At 41.7% G+C, this 18,336-nt stretch overlaps 1 protein-coding gene across 1 annotated transcript; it reads left to right on the plus strand.

Annotated features, from left to right (window-relative positions):
- Positions 1 to 489: 489 nt before the first annotated feature.
- Positions 490 to 17,208, plus strand: Irs4 (insulin receptor substrate 4). The gene is made up of 2 exons (XM_020152206.2): positions 490 to 4,303; positions 14,689 to 17,208. The coding sequence occupies exons 1-2, from the start codon at positions 511 to 513 to the stop codon at positions 14,691 to 14,693; spliced, it is 3,798 nt and encodes a 1,265-aa protein (XP_020007795.2). The 5' UTR covers positions 490 to 510; the 3' UTR covers positions 14,694 to 17,208.
- The last annotated feature ends 1,128 nt before the right edge of the window (positions 17,209 to 18,336 follow it).

Here is an 18,336-nt window from a genome sequence, read left to right on the forward strand (position 1 = left end):
GCCCCCTTCAGCCAATCGAGCCCTGGGTGTTGCGCCCGCGCCTGGTCCTGATTGCTGTCCGCTCTCTCCTCCACCCCTCCTGGCCTTTTCCCGCCCCCTCTGGCCTTCGTGGACTCCTCATTAGGCTTAGCGTGGCCACAGAGCCCCGCCTCGTCCTATCAGTCCTTCCTTGGACCACAGGCCCTGAAATTTACCAGGAGGGTCTCCGCCCAGCTGGAGGTGGCCCCGCCTCCCAGGCCCGCCGTCCCCTCCCTCGCACACCTCCACTGGTGGCCGCTTGCGCCCCTCCACTGCGCCGGTAGCTGGATCCGCAGCGGCCGCCACGTGAGGTGGCGGTCACGTGTTGTTTTGCCCGCTGCCGCGCGCCCAGAGTGAAGTGGGCGGGGGCGCGGGCCCAGGCGGGAGGGGGCTGGGGCGGGCGGAGGGGGTAGACGGCCTCTTCTCCCAACCCTCCCTTCCCTGAGCCCCCCCCCCGCTCCTTCGCTCACCTTAAAACCATCGTGCATCACCATGGCGAGTTGCTCCTTTGCTCGCGACCAAGCGACAAGGAGACTGAGAGCTGCAGCAGCGGCAGCAGCGGCAGCTCTAACAGCGGTGGCGACCACCCCACTTCTTTCCTCGGGAACCCCGACCGCACTCATTGGGACCGGGTCGTCTTGTCCGGGAGCCATGTGGCTCTCCACGGCCACGGGCTCCCGGTCAGACTCCGAGTCCGAGGAGGAAGACCTCCCCGTCGGCGACGAAGTCTGCAAACGCGGCTACCTGCGGAAACAGAAACATGGGCACAGGCGTTACTTCGTGCTCAAACTCGAGACCGCCGACGCCCCAGCTCGGCTGGAATACTACGAAAATGCCAGGAAGTTCCGGCACAGTGTCCGCGCCGCGGCGGCTGCAGCAGCGGCCGCCGCCTCGGGTGCCGCGGTCCCCGCGCTCATCCCACCACGGCGCGTGATCACCCTGTACCAGTGCTTCTCCGTGAGCCAGCGAGCTGATGCAAGGTACCGACACCTCATTGCCCTTTTCACCCAGGACGAGTACTTCGCGATGGTGGCCGAGAACGAGTCGGAGCAAGAAAGCTGGTACTTGCTGCTCAGCCGCCTCATCCTCGAGAGCAAGCGCCGCCGCTGCGGCACGCTCAGCGCGCAGCCGGACGGAGAGCCAGCCGCGCTGGCGGCGGCAGCGGCGGCGGAGCCACCCTTCTATAAAGATGTGTGGCAGGTAGTAGTGAAACCCAGGGGGCTGGGGCACAGAAAAGAGCTGAGCGGCGTGTTCCGGCTGTGTCTTACCGACGAAGAGGTCGTGTTTGTGAGGCTGAATACCGAAGTGGCCAGCGTGGTCGTCCAGCTCCTGAGCATCCGTCGCTGCGGTCACTCGGAGCAGTATTTCTTCTTGGAAGTCGGCAGATCCACCGTCATCGGTCCAGGGGAGCTGTGGATGCAGGTCGATGACTGTGTGGTGGCCCAAAACATGCACGAGCTGTTTTTGGAGAAGATGAGAGCTTTGTGCGCAGACGAATACAGAGCCCGCTGCCGCAGCTACAGCATCAGTATTGGCGCCCACCTGTTAACCCTGCTGTCCGCTAGGAGGCACCTGGGCTTGCTGCCGCTGGAGCCCGGCGGCTGGCTCCGAAGGTCCCGCTTTGAGCAGTTTTGCCAGCTCCGGGCCATTGGTGACGGGGAAGACGAGATGCTCGTTACCAGGCGCCTCATAACACCCAGCGAGCCTGTGCCTCCCTCCAGTCGAGGACGGCCGCACCTGCCCAGAGCGCGTAGGTCCAGGAGAGCGGTTTCAGTGCCAGCCAGCTTTTTTCGCCGCTTAGCGTCCAGCCCGGTACGTGACCCGCACCCTGAAGAAGCCCCCAACGATCGAGCTTGTGAAGCCTCAGGCTCTGCCTCTGGCAACTCTGGGGGGAAAGGCAATCGTCAAGGCAAAGATGATGGTCAGGAAGGAAGCGAAGGCGACTACATGCCCATGAACAATTGGGGATCAGGAAATGGCCGGGGTTCAGGAGGTGGTCAGGGCTCAAGTGGTCAAGGCTCCAGTAGCCAGAGCTCAGGAGGAAACCAGTGTTCTGGAGGGAGGCAGGAATCTGGAGGTGGCCAGGGCTCAAGTGGCGGCCAGGGCTCAGGTGGACAGGGCTCCGGAGGAAACCAGTGCTCAGGAGATGGCCAAGGTACTGCAGGTGGCCACGGCTCTGGCGGTGGCCAGGGACCTGGAGGTGGCCACGGCTCAGGCGGTGGCCAGGAACCAAGAGATGGCCATGGCTCAGGTGGTGGCAAGAACTCTGGAGGGGCCAAGGGCTCGGGAAGTGGGAAAAGCTCTGATGGTGATGGTGACCGTGGAAAATCTCTGAAGAAAAGGTCCTACTTTGGCAAGTTAACTCAAAGCAAGCAACAGCAAATGCTGCCTCCACCGCCCCCACCTCCACCCCCACCAGCTGGAGCAACTGGTGGAAAAGGGAAGTCTGGAGGAAGATTCCGACTTTATTTTTGTGCTGATAAAGGAGCCACAAAAGAACGCAAAGAACCCAAAGAAGTGAGAAACACAGAGACCCCAGAAGGTGCAGCCCGGGGTCTCTACAGACCCAGAGCTTTTGACGAAGATGAGGATGACCCATATGTCCCAATGAGGCCAGGGGTAGCTGCCCCTCTTGCAAGCTCTAGTGATTATATGCCAATGGCTCCCCAAAATGACTCGGCTTCAAAAAAGCGCCACTCTCGATCACCTTTTGAAGATTCAAGAGGCTATATGATGATGTTTCCCAGAGTGAGTCCACCACCGGCCCCAAGTCCTCCAAAAGCACCTGATCCTAATAAAGAGGATGACTCAAAGGACAATGACAGTGACAGTGACTATATGTTTATGGCTCCCGGAGCAGGTGCAATTCCAAAAAACCCTAAGAATCCTCAGGGCGGTTCTTCCTCTAAAAGTTGGAGCTCCTACTTCTCTCTGCCAAATCCTTTTCAGAGCTCACCCTTGGGACAGGGTGACCACAGTGAGTATGTCCCAATGCTACCTGGAAAGTTCTTGGGGAAGGGCCTAGACAAAGAAACCTCTTCCAATGGGGGCCCCAAAGATGCAGCTACAAAGCCTTCAGCTGAAGGGTCAGTCTCAAAGCCTGGAGATGGGGAGTCACCTTCAAAGCCTTCAGATGATGGGCCCCCAAAGAATAAGGCGAAGAGACCTAACCGACTTTCTTTTATTATAAAAGGAAATAAAATCAAGCCCAAACCACAAAAGCCCACACGTGAGCAGAAAGAAGCTGACAGCTCCAACAACTACGTCAACATTGACTTCACTAAAAGAGAGAGCAATTTGCCAAACCCCTCTGCTCAAGGACTGCCACATTCGTGGGGCATAATTGCTGGTCCCAGACGCTCCGCTTTTTCTAATTACCTGAATGTTGAATTCGGAGCGCCATTTCCAAACCGCCTCTCAGATCTTTTAAGAGCTATCCCAGGTGCCAACCTCTTCTGTCTGGATGGTGCTAGGTGGCCACATCCCCCCCTTCCTCCCAATGCCCCAGGTAGCAATGCTAATGTGGAAGAGGGTGACTACATTGAAGTAATGTTCAACCCAGCAATGACACCAGCCGTGCCTTTTGCTGACAGTGCCATTCGCTATGATGCTGAAACAGATCGAATCTACGTGGTCGACCCCTTTTCTGAGTGCTGTATGGACATTTCTCTCTCCCCTAGCCGATGCTCTGAACCACCACCTGTAGCTAGGCTGCTGCAGGAGGAAGCGCAAGAGAGAAGACGCCCACCAAGCCATTCGCAAAGTTTCTTTGCAGTTGCCAGAGCGGCTGTCTCGGCTTTTCCAACTGACAGCCTGGAGAGAGACCTTTCGGCAGCCTCCGCCTCGGCTGCTGCTCTGGCAGCGGCGCCATCCCTAGCGGTGGGTCGGGCGTTAGCCGCGGCCTCGGCGCTCGCTGCTGCTCCGGGCATCGGCGCAGCCGCCGCGGGCTTCGAGGCCGCCGCTGGCTTTGACTCCGCCTCCGCCCGCTGGTTCCAACCTGTTGCTAACGCTGCTGATGCCCAGGCAGCCAGCCGGGCCCAGGACGTTGCCGGGGGCTCCAATCCTGGAGCCCCGAATCCAGCTGCAGACCTTGCGGGAGGCGAGAATGCGGCGGGCGGGGCTGCCGCTGCAGCTCCCACCCTGCCACCTCGCCCCCTCAGGGTGCCGAGACCCCCAGAGAGAGCAGATTCTGAGAACAACCATGATGAGAACAACAACGACGACATTTACGTGAGAATGGACTTTGCGAGACCTGACAACAATAAATTCGACTCTCCGAAAAGAGGTTGGTCATTTTTGAATTAATTTCTGTAAGTTAATGGTCACTGATTAATGAGTGAGTTGATGCGCTATTATCTGTAGTGTTAGGAATAAGTGAGGCTTCATTAATTGGTGTTATTTGCCCTATAGGGTAGAATTTAGTTTTAATTATTCACGCGATATCTTCTTGATCTTTGCAAAATTTAAGCGTTTATCTAATCATAAATTTATGTGGACAGATTGATTATCATTTAAACATTGGTTCTACTTCTTAGGAGTAGTGAAAACTAAACAACATATACCATGGGGATGCTTTCATACATCCTTCCCCATCACTAAATGATAATGCAAAACAGCGCATTGTAAATTGAGTTCCATCCACTGATTTTCAAGTAGACAACTAAAAGGTGTTTTTCCATAAATGCCCATAGTTAAGTGCAGAAATTGAATAAGAACACAGAATATTAAGTAGTAACAAACAGGTATTAGCACTGTTACTTTTTAAAGAGCAGACATTGTTATGCTAGTTTGCTGTTGTTTACCAATAAGGTTAATTCTCAATTGTGAATGTGAATGGGACTGGAGGGAGATGTTGGGGAGGCAAAACATAAATAATCCAAAACCACGGGTGATTCAAAGAAGATAGTATTTGGCTCTGGAATGTATTTTTGTGTTGATCTGTTTTTGTTTTTGCACAGGATTAAGTATGAGAAAACCTGGGTGTTCCCTTTCCCTGACACTGGTAGGGACAGGCAAGTCACTTTTGCTATGCCTCAGTTTCTTTTAACACCCCCCTACTCTCTCAAAAGAAAGTGTGGTGACAACTTGATAATGGACATGAATATTGTTTCAAAGATTTAAAAAGCATTTAAAACATCTAATTGGTGTGTCTTCTGGGAAATCAAGGAAAGGCAGATAACAAGGCTGGGGGAAGACTTGACCTCTGGGGCAGCCTACCCTGGAACAGTGGGAGTGTTTTAAAGGGCTAATTTTCTAAAGGAAGAACTAAGGAAGAGTAGGAGCTGTTGGATTTAGAAACAAAACTTGGTGAATCTACTGTATACAAAATTGCACAATGTCTTGAGACATGTTCAAGAAGTGATTGCAGAAGGTGATGTCCCCATAGGCTGAACTGCTTTCCTTCTTTAGAAGAATATGCTTCCCCATGAAGGAAAGGGATGGACCCCAGCAGTTTTCATTCCAGTAGTCAGTTTAGTGAAGGTTTTTGCTTTGCTTGCTTTGTGGAATGCTTTTGTGATTGGATCTCTGCCCACTGTGCTTGATCAGGCAGAACAAGTTGGGGACTGATCACAACAGTCACCTAACAAGCTCCCTATTAAGTGCAGGTGTAGCCCCCCCAACCTCCCTTTTCTCCCCCAGCTGTAGAAAACTTGCCATACAAAAACTCACATTTGCAGCATAACACACTAAAAGAGTGATCATTAAAACGACAAAAGGATGCTTTGGGTTGTCAGAGAATTCAATTTAGATGTCCTTTAAATTGTGAGCCTACATACACACACACACACACACACACACACACACACACACACAACACCCACACACACATCACTACTACCATAACTATGCATTTAAATTTTATAATGCTATTATTCCATTTCTAAGAACTTAATTCATAATCAGCTGTTCAGGAACAGATCTTTTTTATTCTGTAAAATACACCTGAAAATTGGTCTTAAGCTATTGTTGGACCTTACTACTGAAGACACATGTACAACTTTGATGTAAAATTACACATCAAAGTAGATGATACATCAAAATAGCTGCTTGTGACCCTGTGGTTCTTTGAAAAGGATGAGTCTTCATAGAGGTCTGCTGATACTTTCCAGTACTCTAATCTTTGTTTAAGCAAAGATTAAAATGGTGCAATCTTACTTTTCTTCAAATGAACCCTGACTTCCTAAGGATTATTGAGATCCAATAATCATTATATTACCATAAATTACTGATTTATGACTTTACAGTTATTTTGGAGATTTAACATTCTCTAAATGTATTGTTTATTGAGGAAATTCCTAACTTTATTGAGTAACTGCAGCAAGAAGGCTATACCTCACAGGAAGCCAGGCACTTAGGTTGAAATCAGAGAAAGAATGAAATGTGGAAGCATTTTACAAATGTAAGATATTTTTTATTGCATCATTGGATTTATACTGAAGTGAAATTTCAACCATTTAATCTGATGATTTAGTTTTTTTGCAAAATATTTGGTGCTGAGGGTGATTCTTGTACCCAATTTGCTGAGATAATATGGATGGAATGGCAAGGGGTAGGGGATGGTGAAGCAACCCAGTGCAAGAAATGACTTTGGTTAGCATTTTAATGTGAATTGAGTCCAACTTTGTCTGGGAAGTGTTAAGAACAGGCTGGATGAATCTCATCAGTTTTAACTGCAAAGTTACACAATAACTTTCTCTTATTTCTCTTCATTTTTCTATCTAGCATTTAAGAAATAAAAAGATCATGTCGGGAAACCAAAAACAAACACTTTCATAGAAGAACAAAGGCACAGTATTAGGACTTAAGAGATTTCAAAAAGTACTTTTAATTTATAGAAAGTGCTTAGAACAAGGCCTGGCACATAGCAAGTGTTGTACATGAATAATAACTCATAATAATAATTATGTAGTTACCATCCACATTATTGTTGTCACTGTTATTATTAAGCTTAGAAACACAAAGCTAAATTAAAATTCTGTATCCTCAAGTGTTACTTTTCAGATAGTTTTGCTTTCATTTAAAATAGCCCTCATGGTTATTTACAGGATCTTTGTAGTTGAGATCTGTTTATAATTTAAGTGAGATTATAAGTTAGTGAGACAGCTTTTTTCATGTAAGGCAAAATTAATATATAATTGTACTTATCTGTAATCAAACCTCATATGAGTTTTTTTTTTATGGGTGTTCAACTCAATTAGAAAGAAACACCCAGAAATATAACCTGAATGTCATTTTTTTAAATAAATGAAATATTCTTAAAAGTCTTCATTTTAAATAACCCATTAGCAATTAGGAGGAGAATGTAGCTTCTTAATATGGTTTAGTCTGACTCTTAACCCATGTATAACTTTGTGCTGCTTTTACTACTTTACCTGATGTAGAATTCATAGGTTGAAATGACTTGAGGTGAAAATTTCTCTGATTATTTCATTCAAGAGGCAGGATGATGAAAAAGGCAGCTCTAAAGCCAAATTAGTTATATTATAATAGCACTTGGTATTAAAAAGCAAAAAAAAAAAAAAACAGGAGTAATTAGCTTTTGAAATTTTAGGCACTGTTCTCACCATGTAGGAAGCCCAAGCTTCTTTAGAGAGTAATGCTGCCAAATCTTGTTGCTATAAATTATAGGTGCTGAGAGCAAATTATTTTTATTGTATTGAGCTTATTTATTAAAATTACTAGAATAAAATCTCCATATAGCAGAGATTTCCCAGCCACCATTGATGGGTAATTTATTTTAGACAACATTCAACCCTCCAAATTTGGATAGTCCTTTGGAGTAATGAGAGGTTTGACCTATAACAATTAGAGAGGACCCCACTCAGTTAAAGTTAGCTGAAGTTGTTGGCAATCATTATTCATTTGCATTCATTCTATTTCAGGAACGATGTTTGTAGGATAAAAATTTCAGCCACTAGCAAAACATCTATTTTAAACAAGGATTAGGACTTTAATTAAGCACACCCTAGTATCACACATGCATAACAACTCAGCCAGGATCTCTTGCTTTCTTTTCCCGTCCCTAATCGCCAAACATAAACCAAAATACTTCCGAGTCACTGGCAGGGAGTTGTTTTGGGAACAAACTCAGGCTTTTCAAAAAACTTATGTTTGGAACAGATGTAGTTGGCCAATGTAGGGAGAAGTAAGGAATAATGTGTGTGATTTTAAATGGACTATTGTTAAATTGTCAATTTGTTGATTGAGGGAATGCTTTCCAGTTGCAGATTGCCTTATAGTTTGCAAGGCACATTCACATTCGTTATTTTACTGGTGGATGGTAAGTACTGGAAAAGAAGCTGGTATTAAGAATTTTCCAGTGGTCAAAAAGGTAAGTGGTAGAGCTGCAAATCTAACTAAAACATCTGATTTCAAATCCAGTGTTTCACCTAGCACCCAACGCTTCTCCTTTGGTATTTAATCTTTATTTCCATACTGAGGAAAGGTTATTATGTAGGCAAGGATTAGAAAATTAACAAGTTTGCTTGAATTTGATAGTAGCAACTTTTGTTGTAATTTATTAAGAGTGGACTATCTGCAAGGGCTTGGGTAATTTTCATTATATTGAACTATTTGCAGTGGCTCTTAGAGTAAAAGAATTTGACCTGTGTTAAAATTGAATGTTTTAAATCTGATATGGGGAGGAGTTAGCTACTCTTTACCTTCCAAACACAAATAGTATGTGTATCTGTTTAGATATCTCAGAAACATTGAACAGAAATAAAGTGAATTGTGAATGTATTCAGTAAATTCCCATTACTGGTCATTTCTTAATTGAAGTTAGACTTCTATGGTTTTTCCTAATAACCCAGTGACATTTGCCAGTTGTTGCAAAAAGTCTTTTCATTTAATTTATTCTTTCTGTATAAAACTTATATTCTAATCTAAACCATCACGTGGGCAAAACAGGATAAAGTAAATAGGTAGAAGAAAAATGCTGTAGAAATAGATGCTGTTCATTTGTTTAAAAAGTAAACTCGCTTTTGGCAGCCAGGCAAGTAGATTTTAAAAGCTTTGAAAATCAAATCCTCACATTAGAACATAAAAATCCTTGTTTAAAATTAAATTCATTTCATTTAGCACCTTTTTAAGACTTTAAGACTATGTAAAAATAGTCCAGACATTTTATTGGCAGTATTGGAAAATAGCTTTTGTAAAATGCTTAATTAAAGCCTGCGGTATGTTTTGTCTAATAAGTGCTGCCCGGCTCTTAGATGGTAAGCATCATTTACTGGAAAACATTACTGGGCCCTGAATGAGAAATGAAAGACTTTTTAAAATTACTTTTTTAGAATAATGAAATGAATACATTACACCAATCAGGTTTTAGCACAACTATTGTGCTACGGATTTTGAAGCTATTGATCAAATTGTCAAGGTGATGTTCTTGCTATGTGAACTTAAGATATATTCTCCAGTCACTTTGCATGGATTATTGGGTATGCAGCTACAGGTGTCAAATGCCCGTCCTTGGAAAGGCAGGCTCAACATTTGAGAAACAGGAATTTTTAAGGATCTTTTCTTAATGTAGACATATGTACTGTTTATTGCATTCTTTTAGAGGGTATTTTTCAGCTTTTGGTTGTGGGATTGATTTCTTTTAGAATGGAAAATAGCTACTTAAATATTTATTTGGTACAATGAGAAAGTGATTGCTGCTGTTGCTAGATTTCTGATACCCCTCCTTATTGGTTAGGTTTGCATTGGTTGTATACTGTGTGTTTTACCCTCAGGTGCCTTTTCATACTTGTGCTCTTAATTTCAGGACAGTATGCCTTTCTTGGTCTCTCTTTCTGACTGAAAGTAATGGCCATCCTGGGAGTCCTGCAAGGACCACTGAGAACATACTTAGCTCCTAGTTCACAGCCCACTTGCACTTAGCTTGCAGGAAGAGCTTTCTTTGTAGGGCTCCTTGTACACCTCCAAGTCTGTGCTGCCTGTTGTAAGGTCATTTGTTGGCAGAGAGGCAGCTGGGCTGGTGTTTAAGCTGTTCTCATGGTTGGATTGACTACAATATGTTTGATGCTAGCCAGACCTGGATTTACTGATAATCCAATTCCCCATAAATTCTAGTTCCTTTAGCTACTTCTCACAACTTATGTAATTTTCTTTTCTATGATTACTAATTTTCTATTTGTAGACTTGAAACGCAGAATGTCAATAAAGTCTCTGTCTCTAAATTCATCTTGAACATTGCCCACATATACACCTACAGTGTCCTTGAACATCTGACCAGGAAATGGAATTTTCACTCCTGCTCTGTTAAGTTATGCCTCTAGCCCTGAAGGCGTACCACCCTTCAGGTGTTTGAAGGAGTCTTTTATGGTGCCTGTAGCTTTTACTGTTGTCTCCCTTCTACTGACACCCTGCCTTCAGCTACCAAAGCTTTTCGAGTTTTGGGGACACTGTATTGACATGGCTAGAAGACCTGTTTGCCTGGAGTTCCAAGTTGAAACTTCAGATACATCTCACGGAGATGATGGATATAATCAGACTAGTTCCTCTGTTAGCTTAGGAACTGCATAGGTTAAATATCAGCATGTGTAGATGAAGCTACCAATCTAGCCACCATTTATGTATGACAGTGTTTCTATGAGATAATTTATTCTGAGTTTCAACTAAGCAGTGAACCTTGGAATACGTCTCTTTTGTAAATTGAAGGCTGCCTATATTGGAATACTAGTAACTCGAATTCTTTAAGTTCACAGTAACTAGGCAGCAGAGTGAAATAGCCCAAGTGTGTGGTGGGAAGTAGTAGAGCAACTGATATATGATAAAGATACTGTGGTAAAAATCCTGTGACTGATTCCCAAACAGCTTGTGTCCAGATAATCAGGACTGAAACAAACATGTGTAAGGTGGTCCAGGGTCTGCTAGTGAAGGGCAGGTGGGAAACAGTTCATCTGGCCTTGGCAAATATGGGAGTTTAAAAGTGGAGGGGATACACCCACTTACGCACAGTGCATGTACAGGTATAACACAAAGGCAAAAATCCCACTGACCAATGAACAGACACCTAAATACTGAAGGACAAGAATGAGGAAAGGTCACTCTAAGAGCAGGGAACTAATGGGAGAGGGAGGGTAAAAGAAAGAAGTAAAGAAAGTGAATATGGATGATGTACTTTCTATATAAGAATGAATATAGAATATTTAAACCTTTCAAAATCACCATAAGCGAGGGGACTAAAGTAGAAAGGAGAGAAATGAAGGGGGTGAACCAATTCTGGATGTATTGTCTATCTATCTATCTATCATAATGAAATGTCATAATGAAACTCCCTGTGTAGCTATTTTAAGCAAAAAGAAATGTCTTTTTCCAAAAACGAAGGACAGGAAGCTAAATCAAATCCTGTCTGGGGGTTGGTACCAGTGGGAGGGGGGAGGATGTAAGGAAAAGGAGATAAGGAGAGGATGTAAGGGTATAAGGAGGGTGAATGTGGTGGAAACATTACGTACTCATGCATGTAAATGGGAAAATGAGACCTGTTGAAACTATTCCAGGAATGGGGGGAGTAGTGATAAAGGAGAATGACGGAGAGGGTGAATTTGACTAAGATATATTGTAAGAACTTTTGTCAATGTCACAGTGTACCTCCAGTACAATAATAATGTGTTAATGAAAATTAACAAAAGAAAAACAAGTGTTACCCATTTTCCTTTCAGATTCTTTTGACTATTCTGATCCAAAACTGTTGCCACTGTGAGCAAAAGTGTATTTTATCATCGGATCTAAGAAAGAGTTAATACGATTGGTATTGTAAAGACTAGCAGCAGTTATTGCTAGATTTCACCCTTACAGGACAGTGCTTGTATTTATCAAGCTTTAGAGAATCATCAGGCATGAAAGGTGTGATGACTGTTCTTACCAGAAAAAAAAAACCCACATATAATCCAAAGACAATGCTTCACTAACTAGTATAACTGCATTATTATCTATTCATTTGGGGGTGCATGCATCCATTTCCTTTCATTTCCTTTTGTTTGTTTGCTTTTAATGGTTTACTTCCTTGCCCGCTGCTTATGTGATTACCATTTGATTGCAGGGGTAACATGTTGACTAATGAACAGCATGAAGATTTCAATAAGACTTGAAAGAAAAAAACATTTTTGAATTCTAGGAAATTTGGAGATGAAAAGATTGGGAAGAATGAAAAGAGGATGAGAGAATAATGGGATATATTGTTATAGTTTCACCTTTCTCTGTGCAGGAGAACCATTGCTGTTTTGGACTTCAAACAGTAATAGAGGAGTATTTATGATTCACATAAAGAGGTCGGGAACACCCTGGAGGAACTGCCTTCTTGACTCGCTCTACAAATTTCCAGGGATATTGAAATCATGTGTGCTTTATTAGTCTACTGGAGGGGGTGAATTCAAGTATGATATATTTGTAATATTGTAAGAACTTTTGTGGATGCCATAATGCACCCCCACTCAGCACAGCAATAAAAAATAATTCAGGTCTATATCATCACACAAATTATAACAGAAAAGTTTATTTTGTTTTTGAGAAGAAAATGATACCTGCCAGATTTTGGAGGAGGCAAAAGAGAAATGTTTTGACCCATCAGAGTCCATTAAGGTTTTCTGTCTTATGGGAAAAAATTACTTGATGACTATGCCACCTATTAAATGAGGTGGAATTAACTGGTTATTGAAAAGATCTTTGATTAATTGGAAAATAAGGATGCACAATAAGGTAATTATTTATAACCTGTCAGTATCAAATGGGAATAATACATCAAAATAGACCTCATTATTAAAAGTATCACCATTTACTTTTCTAGTGGTGAAAAGATAGAAAAAGGAATAGGAAATGAATATAAAGGGTGATTGTCAACCCTTTAATACTCATTTTGTAGACCATTTGCGGTAGCGTTTTCATCCTGAATTGTTTCCCTTTGCCATCCAGCCAGCTTCTGAGTTGCTTCCTTTTGCTGTTCTTTGGAATGTGCTCAGGGAATGTAAATTCATTTTCATATTGACCTAAGTAAAACAGGATTATAAAGGCAAATCTGAGGCTCAAGTTCCTGCAATGCATTTCCAAACCAAGTTAAATTATTTTGGGATTATCTTGTTTTGAAAAGCATTATTCTTTCTACTAACATAGTTAATCGGGAATTGACAAACATATTTTGTAAACTTGAAATTACACAATTATTTTCCAGGTCTTCATAAGTTATCAAGCATTTGCCTGATGCTGGTGTAGGTGTTATAGGAAAGTAATGGAAGTATGAATTGAATTTTCAGTAGAGTCTCTGTCATTTAAAATTAGCAAAGAGTTAAAAAAACAATCCAATAACAACAAATGCCCCTAATTTCCAGCTTAATATAGTATCAATGAGCTAGTTGTCAGAGCTTCATTTGTATGCTTCTGAAAAAATAGGTATGAAATGCAGTGTAACATATATGACAGTGAGAAATCCCCTTTAAAGCACATTCAGCTATATATGCACACATGAAGATATTTTTATATCAAAACAAAATAGTAAACTATAAGGTGAGATTTCTTTTTAACTTCATGTTTTGGTTAAAAACATATAGCTGATATCTGATGACATTCTATGCCACCCGTCTTGCCTAATTTTGCCTCAAATAAATGAGTTGCTAATATACATCTCAAAGTTAATGTATGGCTGTCACAGGCACACTTCATCCTGTAGACAAGATGCGTAGAAACTAAAATTTCATAAGCCCACAGTTGATAAGAATACTCACTATCTTACTAAGCTAGGGTACTTATTTTTTAACTTTTTAATATGAAGAAAAGGTCAGACAGTGACTCACAATTTATAACCACAATACGTGGGAAGGGAGTTGAGACCTTTGATGCTTCATCTAGCTGCAGTTTTGTTATATCATCAAATGTCTGATGAAAGATTCAATAGTTAAAATGTGTACTTCTGGTTTAAGTCAAGATCTTTACTTGAAGCCTACCTCTAGAGGATGCTTTCCACGATTCTTTGAGCTTGTCTCAATAGAATTTGATGTGACCCAACCCTTTACACCGACAACCCATAATCAGTTTGCTGGGCCTTTATCACATCCCTTCTCCAGGCTAGGAGCTTCTTCCAAGTATCTGATCCCTGCAACCCCACACACGTCATGCTGCCAATCACGCACTCCCTCTGTAAGTAGAAAGCCAAGAAAGTAATACCGCAACATCTTTTTAGTAGACAGATGGAAATTTCGATCAAATCTTTGCAGGTATGACATTGTTCTTTTAGAAGAAATTCAGTGATTGGGTCAGGAGACTAGCACCAAGGCTGTGCTTAAATCCTTTGACTTGTGCCACCTGATGAAGGCATAATCAATCAAGATGTAGGAGAGGGAAGAGCATTCTTTGTCTGCCTAATGTGTGGGTCACTTTCGCAGTGCACTGGGAAGAAGTAGAACAGTGTATGCACGTGCAAAGCTATTGTCCACCAGAAATGTCAGACTGGCAGCCTTGGTGGGGGGAGTAACTGCCCTTGTGTCTTTGCCAGTTTGTGCTTGTTCTTCACAGGCAGCTAGCAGTGTTGATTAACCACATCCATGCCAAGACTGTCTTTAATATTTCTCTCAAAAACTAATAGATTTTGCTTAGTTTAATTTTAGAACAGGGTAGGGGTGACAGCTCCTCATGCTAATTCTTCAAATAACTTTTGTTTTATCATCTTTTTTGTAGAGTGATTACATTGCCACAAAAACACATTTTAGAAGGAAAGTGACACAGAGAATTTCATCTTCGTCTACTCCAGATCTACCTAAAAGAAAGAAAATTTAGAGGCTTCTGAATAGAAAACAACCTAAATTTCTACAAGCTGACGAGCAGACTCTGGCAGCTGAATGATCATACTCACGGAGATCATTCCTACTGCTGCCTCTGGATCCAGTGATGTGGAATGAAGAATATTTACACTGTGCTTTTCTTTTGATTTCTAGTTTCCCCTCCCTGATCTGTCTCTTTGAAATGAAACAAATACTATAAAAGTTAGCATTTCATAACTTTTATTTTCCACTTTAAAAATGTTATTTCTGATCTATGTAAATATAACCAATAACAATTTTAATGACGTACCATATTTGGATTAATTTTGAAGTTGAAAAACCTTTAAAGAAGGGCATAAAGAAAACTTAATGAATTGAGAAGGTAGGTATGATCTGGAATCTTTTTTTCCTGAGTAGTTAATACATAAAACACTTCTTGATCCAGGAATTAAATGTCAACTGTACTGATATCTTGATGGGGCATTTTCAATATTCTAAAGGCAGGACTAAAGGGCAGATTATCTCAGTTTTTGCACATTAACAAAACTGCACTATTCTGTCCATATTAACTGAACTGATATCTTGATTGAGCATTTCCAACATTTTAAAGGCAGAACTGAGGAGCAGGTTGTCTGCTTGTTCATCTATAACAGTGATGTTCTGCCTGCAGATCAATTGAGCATTTCCAAACCTATTGTCTTTTTTTATTTTGAAATCTACATTTTCCTCCTTAAGCAAGCATATTCAAGTCTCTTTCTCACAAGACCCTTGTCTGCCTCTTTGGACCCTCCCCTCTTATCCTCCAATCTTCCCCTCTTTCTGGCCCTCTCCCCACCACACACCTTCCCTCCTATCCTCAGGACTCCTATAAAGAAATCAGTTTCCCATATTCAAGAAATTACTCTGTATTTATCAATCCAGATTCTGACTAAAACTTAAGCCAAAAGGAACCTCTTATAAAGCCTTGTTTCCTTCTGGACAATGAGCTGATATAAGATGTACCAATTTTTTTTAAAAATCAGAGCAAGCTTCCCGCTCCTATTTTTGCTTGCCTCTGATGGAAACTGAACTAAGATTTTAGGAACCTGGACCTTTGAGAATATGACACCAACAGGTGGTGACCACAGAGGATAAGTACAAAGGTCTTGAAGCTTGCTTAGAGCTTTGTTGTGTGATGGCACACAAATCTTGGCTTGTGGTACCATCACGGGCAAACCTCACCATATCACAGATGGGTGTGAGTGTTTGAGTGAGTGTCTGTGTAAGTGTATGAGTGCTAGTGTGTGTATGCACATATTTGTGTGTATGCATACCTTTGTGTACCTGTGAACATGTGATTGTAGACGTACCTGTTGTGTGTAACTCTGTTAAAAATTGCTTCGCATTTAATGTACAACTATGAAGTAGTGTAATATTTATCTGAAGTTTTTTGCCACTCGGTTTCAATGTGTCTTTGAATGTGTACTTCTATCTTTGAGCAGGCTTATAGTACATGTTGCTAAACTAACTTTCTGAAGAACCGAGTTGACTTCTGTTGTTTTTCCTTGCCTACCAACCAAAGGGATGGGGGGCTTTTCTCCCCTTATGATGAGTGCTGAGGAGAGGATGTGGCTACAGTGCCAGTCACTGATCCAGTTACTGGTCATTGCTAGGTCATCACCTTCATCAGTCCCTTCAGACTCCTCTCTTGTTCCAACCTAATCAAATAATGCAGTGTGGCTTTTGTTCATAATGATAACAGTGTACTCTTTAGGCAGCCTTTCTTCAAGCCTTTTGTTGCCATTTTATATTCAAGTAAATTAATTCATAATCGTTCAGAATTGAAGGAAGAAAAGAGTATTTGGAGGAAAATGCTGTATCACTTTATTTACATATTAGGCTGCCAGCAGATGGGGGTACAGAGAGTACAGCACAGAGTTAGCGCTTGCTGAATAAATAAATGAATGGAAACCTCATACACAACAGTACATACAAATAGTAACAGGTACAAATAGTCACAGGTACAGCATAACAAATATGCAATCTTTTTGACACTATTCTTAGTTTACAGACACAATTGATTTATTCAGTATTGTGCTGGAAGAGTCGGTAGAGTATGTGTACCAACATATCACTTACCTTCCAGCTATCAGTTTATGCTGCTGTTAAGAAAAAATGATGGAACGATTTTTGTGACCTCTACATTAATTTGGTATCGTGCATAGTCACTTGGTCAGTAAAAACTAAAGCTTTACAGTTCCAACAGCTCATTATATCTGCTATTTCTGCTTCACAGATCTGCTTTGAGTTGCTCTGGCTTTGTCTTCCTTTGTAAATACTCTTATACTTTCTTCTTTTCTTGTTAAACATCTTGTTTGCAGTTTGGGGAGACAACCTTGCAACTCTGTATAGTGTTTATATATATCTGACTTGCCTTTCCATAGAGCTACTTGCAATAAATGTGTTCATGTAAATTATTTGTGTGAGAACTGATTTTATTCCTCATATTGTTGTCTGCACTCTGTTATAAATATATTTTCGTGCTCTGTGGTAGAATTGACTACATTTTTCAGAATGAAGCAATTGGGGAAACTTAAGGTTTGTGTTAAGGTTACTTTGCATAGGAACATAAAGCCAAAGGTTAGTAAAGTCAGCCAACTTTTAATTATCCAAATGTGGAGGTGGTACTCCTGTAGAACAGTTTATACAATGACTTATCTGTGTTGTCACATGAACCATGATAATGTGTGAAATTCTTATATTGAAGCAACTACTCAAAGAGATTGCTTCATTTTTAATTTCCTTTTGTCTCCTTCCCTTGTCACTTAGTCTTGCCCTTTAAACGACTCCATTTGCATCTCCTTATCTTTCACCATTGGAAAGGAAAACATGAGTACATGGAAATTACACCAATGGACAGGTAGCATTTTTGCATTGATGAAATATAGAAGGAAAGATGGATTGAATATCAAGAATTTATTAGCAAATTATGCCAGCCTTATCAGAAATTAAGGTATAAAGAAACACTTTTCTTTACCAAGTCTTCCTTGCTACATAATAGAGCAGCGAGAGTAAATTTGAGACTAATGCCTGCCCTTAGGTAGGCATCTGTGGGAAGAGGTGGGCAGCAAGGTAGGAAGGCAGGTCCCAGATGATGTATAAAATCTGTAAGTCACATGAGTTATCTGTATGCAAACAATTAAGTTGATTGTACAGCTTGAGCTTACTTGAAATCCTGAGAAGCTGTGTGTCAATATCACAACAAGGGCTGGCAGAGTGACTCAAGTGGTAGAGCACCTATATAGTGAGCGTGAGGCCCTGAGTTCAAACCCCAGTACTGCTCCCTCTCCAAAAAAAAGAACAGCACAACAGGAGTGTGTAATTAGACTGCCATTGTTATTAGAAACTGTCCACAAAAGGCACCTTTTTAGCTTCTGTGTAATTTTTTATAAGATTTCATGAATATATATTTATATGTATATATAAATCTTCACTTCAAGGGGGCAATCTATATTTGTCAAGGCACAGCCCAAATATATTTTATTCATTCCCAATAGCACTCAAAGACAAATAGACACATCTGTGC

The sequence above is a fragment of the Castor canadensis genome, chromosome X (assembly GCF_047511655.1).
Source record: "Castor canadensis chromosome X, mCasCan1.hap1v2, whole genome shotgun sequence".
NCBI lineage: Eukaryota > Metazoa > Chordata > Mammalia > Rodentia > Castoridae > Castor > Castor canadensis.